Source organism: Myotis davidii, unplaced genomic scaffold, assembly GCF_000327345.1.
Source record: "Myotis davidii unplaced genomic scaffold, ASM32734v1 scaffold663, whole genome shotgun sequence".
Taxonomy (NCBI): Eukaryota; Metazoa; Chordata; class Mammalia; order Chiroptera; family Vespertilionidae; genus Myotis; species Myotis davidii.
In genome coordinates, this window is record NW_006295816.1 from 217,003 (window position 1) to 219,617 (window position 2,615).

Sequence of the window (2,615 nt, forward strand, 5' to 3'; positions counted from 1 at the left end):
CCTCTGCAGGTGGGTCCGCGATCCTGCCCGAGGTGGGGGGCGCGATGGGGCCAGGGCACCAGGACACCTGTGGCCTCTGCCATCGTTCACTCCCCAGGAACCCGGAGAACCTGGAGGCCGGCTGGGGGAAGGTGCTGGTGTCCCGCGTGCTGGCACTGCTGACCCGGATGGTGGCCAAGGTGAGGGGGCTCCCCCTGGGGGCGGGACAGGTGGTAGCCACCACCCAGCTGACCCCTTCCACCTGCTCCGCACACCCACAGCTGAAAGGGCGCTGGCCACTGCCAGAGGGCCCTGGCCCGGAGCTGGAGGAGGTGGTGGCCCTGCATGCCCTCCTCCTCTGTGAGGGCCTCTTTGACCCCTACCAGACCTGGCGGCGCCAGCACCGCGGGTGAGAACGGAGGGGCTGGGAGAGGGTGCGGGTGGCATGGGGGCTGTGGCCAAGGTGTGGAGGTGGGAGGGGCTGTGTCCTGGCTGGCACAGGGGTGGGGGGTGTGGAGGGTAGGGGGGCATGACCCAGGAGGGGTGAAGTGCCCAGCCTCACCCGGCCCCCTGCCCCCATCGCCACCCCAGGGAAGTCATCAGTGCCAAGGAGAAGAGCAAGTACAAGTTCCCTCCTGCTGCTTTGCCTGCTGAATTTGGAGCCTTCTTCGCAGGTCAGGCCACGCCCCTGCCCTGCTTGGCCCCGCCCCCAAGCCTGTCCTCCTGCCTGCAGTTTCCTCCTGGGACGCTGGACAGGACCAGCTTAGCCATGGCTGCAGTCGGGAGGGAGAGCTCTGCCCGGTTGAGGGCTTCGGGGCAGAGAGGAGAGAAAGGGCAAGCCTGGGAAAGATGAGTAATTTCTGGGCTGCAGAGAAGGCCTGGCATCAGGCGGGGACACTGATTTCCCTTCCCCCTTCCCTCCCATCTCCTGGGTCCCCCCAACCACCTGTACCCCACTCTGACCTGGACCACCATAAAACCATCCCTAGTCCAGCCCTTTGTCCCTGGAGCCTCCACCTGGTTGGCACCCTCCTCAGGACAACGTCTACACTAGCTGTTACCTCCACTTCCTCCTCCCTCCGTCCTGGAGGAGCTGACCCCCCAGGTGGCCACCTGCTCTCCCTGGGGAACCCCTTCTCCTGGGTCCCCTCTCCTGTCATCAGAGAGAGACTGGCCAGTGCTGTAGGTGGGCCCGGGCAGGGTGCTGCGGGATGGGGGCAGTGAGCTTGGGAGGGTGTTTTCTGTTGGGATAGAAAGTATGTCCTTGCCCTAGCCAGTGTGGCTCAGTGGATAGAGCGTCGGCCTGCGGACCGAGGGTCCCGGGTTCGATTCCGGTCAAGGGCACGGACCTCGGTTGCAGGCTTCTTCCCAGCCTGGGCCCTCGTCGTGGCTTGTGCAGGAGGCAACCCATGGATGTGTCTCTCTCACGTCGATGTTTCTCTCTGTCTTTCCCTCTCTCTCCCACTCTCCCTAAAATCAATGGGAAAATGTCCTCGCGGGAGGACTAAAAGAGAAGAAGGCACGTCCTTGTCTCTGATGTCCCTGGAGCTGCTGGCCTGAGCCCGGGGCAGGGACGCAGCTCCAGGAGGGAAGGCACCCCAGGAGCTCCCTGCCTCCCGCCCTGCCCGAGTTCTCTCCGCAGAACAGAACTAAGTCCCTGCCCCAGTCGTGGCCTGACACCTCGGGGTCAAGCCCTGCTCCCCCACGGCCTTCCTCCCCGGCCCCACTGCTCCCTGCACCCCAGCCTGGTCCTGTCCTCTCATTCCTAGAAGGCCACTCGGCAACACCTGCAGGCCTTTGGCCGGTTTCCTCTCCCTGCAAGGCCACCTGCGCTCCAGGCCTCAACTCTAAAGCCCTGTCCCCCCCTCGGCCTCCCACCCCATCCCGCCTGGATCAGGCCAGCCCTGCTCTTGCTCCTCCACCCCCCACGCCACCGTGTGACCCAGGCCGGGCCTTTCTGCTCTCTGGTTTCAGTCTGTGGCCTGGCATCCTGTCCATCCAACGCTGTGAAAGCCCCTAGAAGTCCCAGCAGGGGCAGGGGTGGGGGTGGGGGTGGAGTGAGGGCATCTATACACTAGACACAGGCAGCCCCCCTCCCCCAGCAGGTCACTGGGGGAAGCACCAACTGTCAGGGCAGAGGGACCAGGAGATTTGCATCTGAGGGACTAAAACCTGGGTTTCCATGGGGAAGCGGGAGGGGTGCTCACACAGGGGCTTAGGGTCTAGGGGGCTGGCTCGGCTCTCAGGGTCCTGTTCCTTTTTGAGCTCCCCAGAAAGGGCTGTGTCCCCCTCAGGCCCTTTGGTGGAGAACCATGGCTTTTAAGACCCCTCAGCTCAGAACCAGGTCTCCTCCCTCAGCCCCCACCCCTGGGATCCCACCTGTTTGTAGACCCTGAAGACGCCGAGCCCTGCAAGCTCGGTGACCTTGTCCTGCTTCCCCCCCGACCCCCCTCCCCCTCCAGAGAGCCTGCAGGAGGCAGAGCGCTTGCCTCCCATGCTGCTGCTGCAGCTCATCCACCTCTTTGGGGCCGTCCTGGCAGGAGGGAAGGTAGGCTGGGCGGACCCTGCGGCCAGAGGGTGGCTGTCTCGGGGTCGCCGCTGGAGGAGCCCTTGCCCATTGCCCGTCTCCGTCCCGA

General features: G+C 64.9%; 1 protein-coding gene across 1 annotated transcript in view; it reads left to right on the forward strand.

Moving 5' to 3' along the window:
* The window catches only part of NBEAL2 (neurobeachin like 2), a 20,536-nt gene that overhangs the window by 930 nt on the left and 16,991 nt on the right, over positions 1-2,615 (forward strand). Inside the window, 4 exon segments of the mRNA XM_015568258.1 lie at positions 10-179; positions 261-388; positions 571-653; positions 2,442-2,527. Coding sequence (XP_015423744.1) covers positions 10-179; positions 261-388; positions 571-653; positions 2,442-2,527 — 467 coding nt within the window.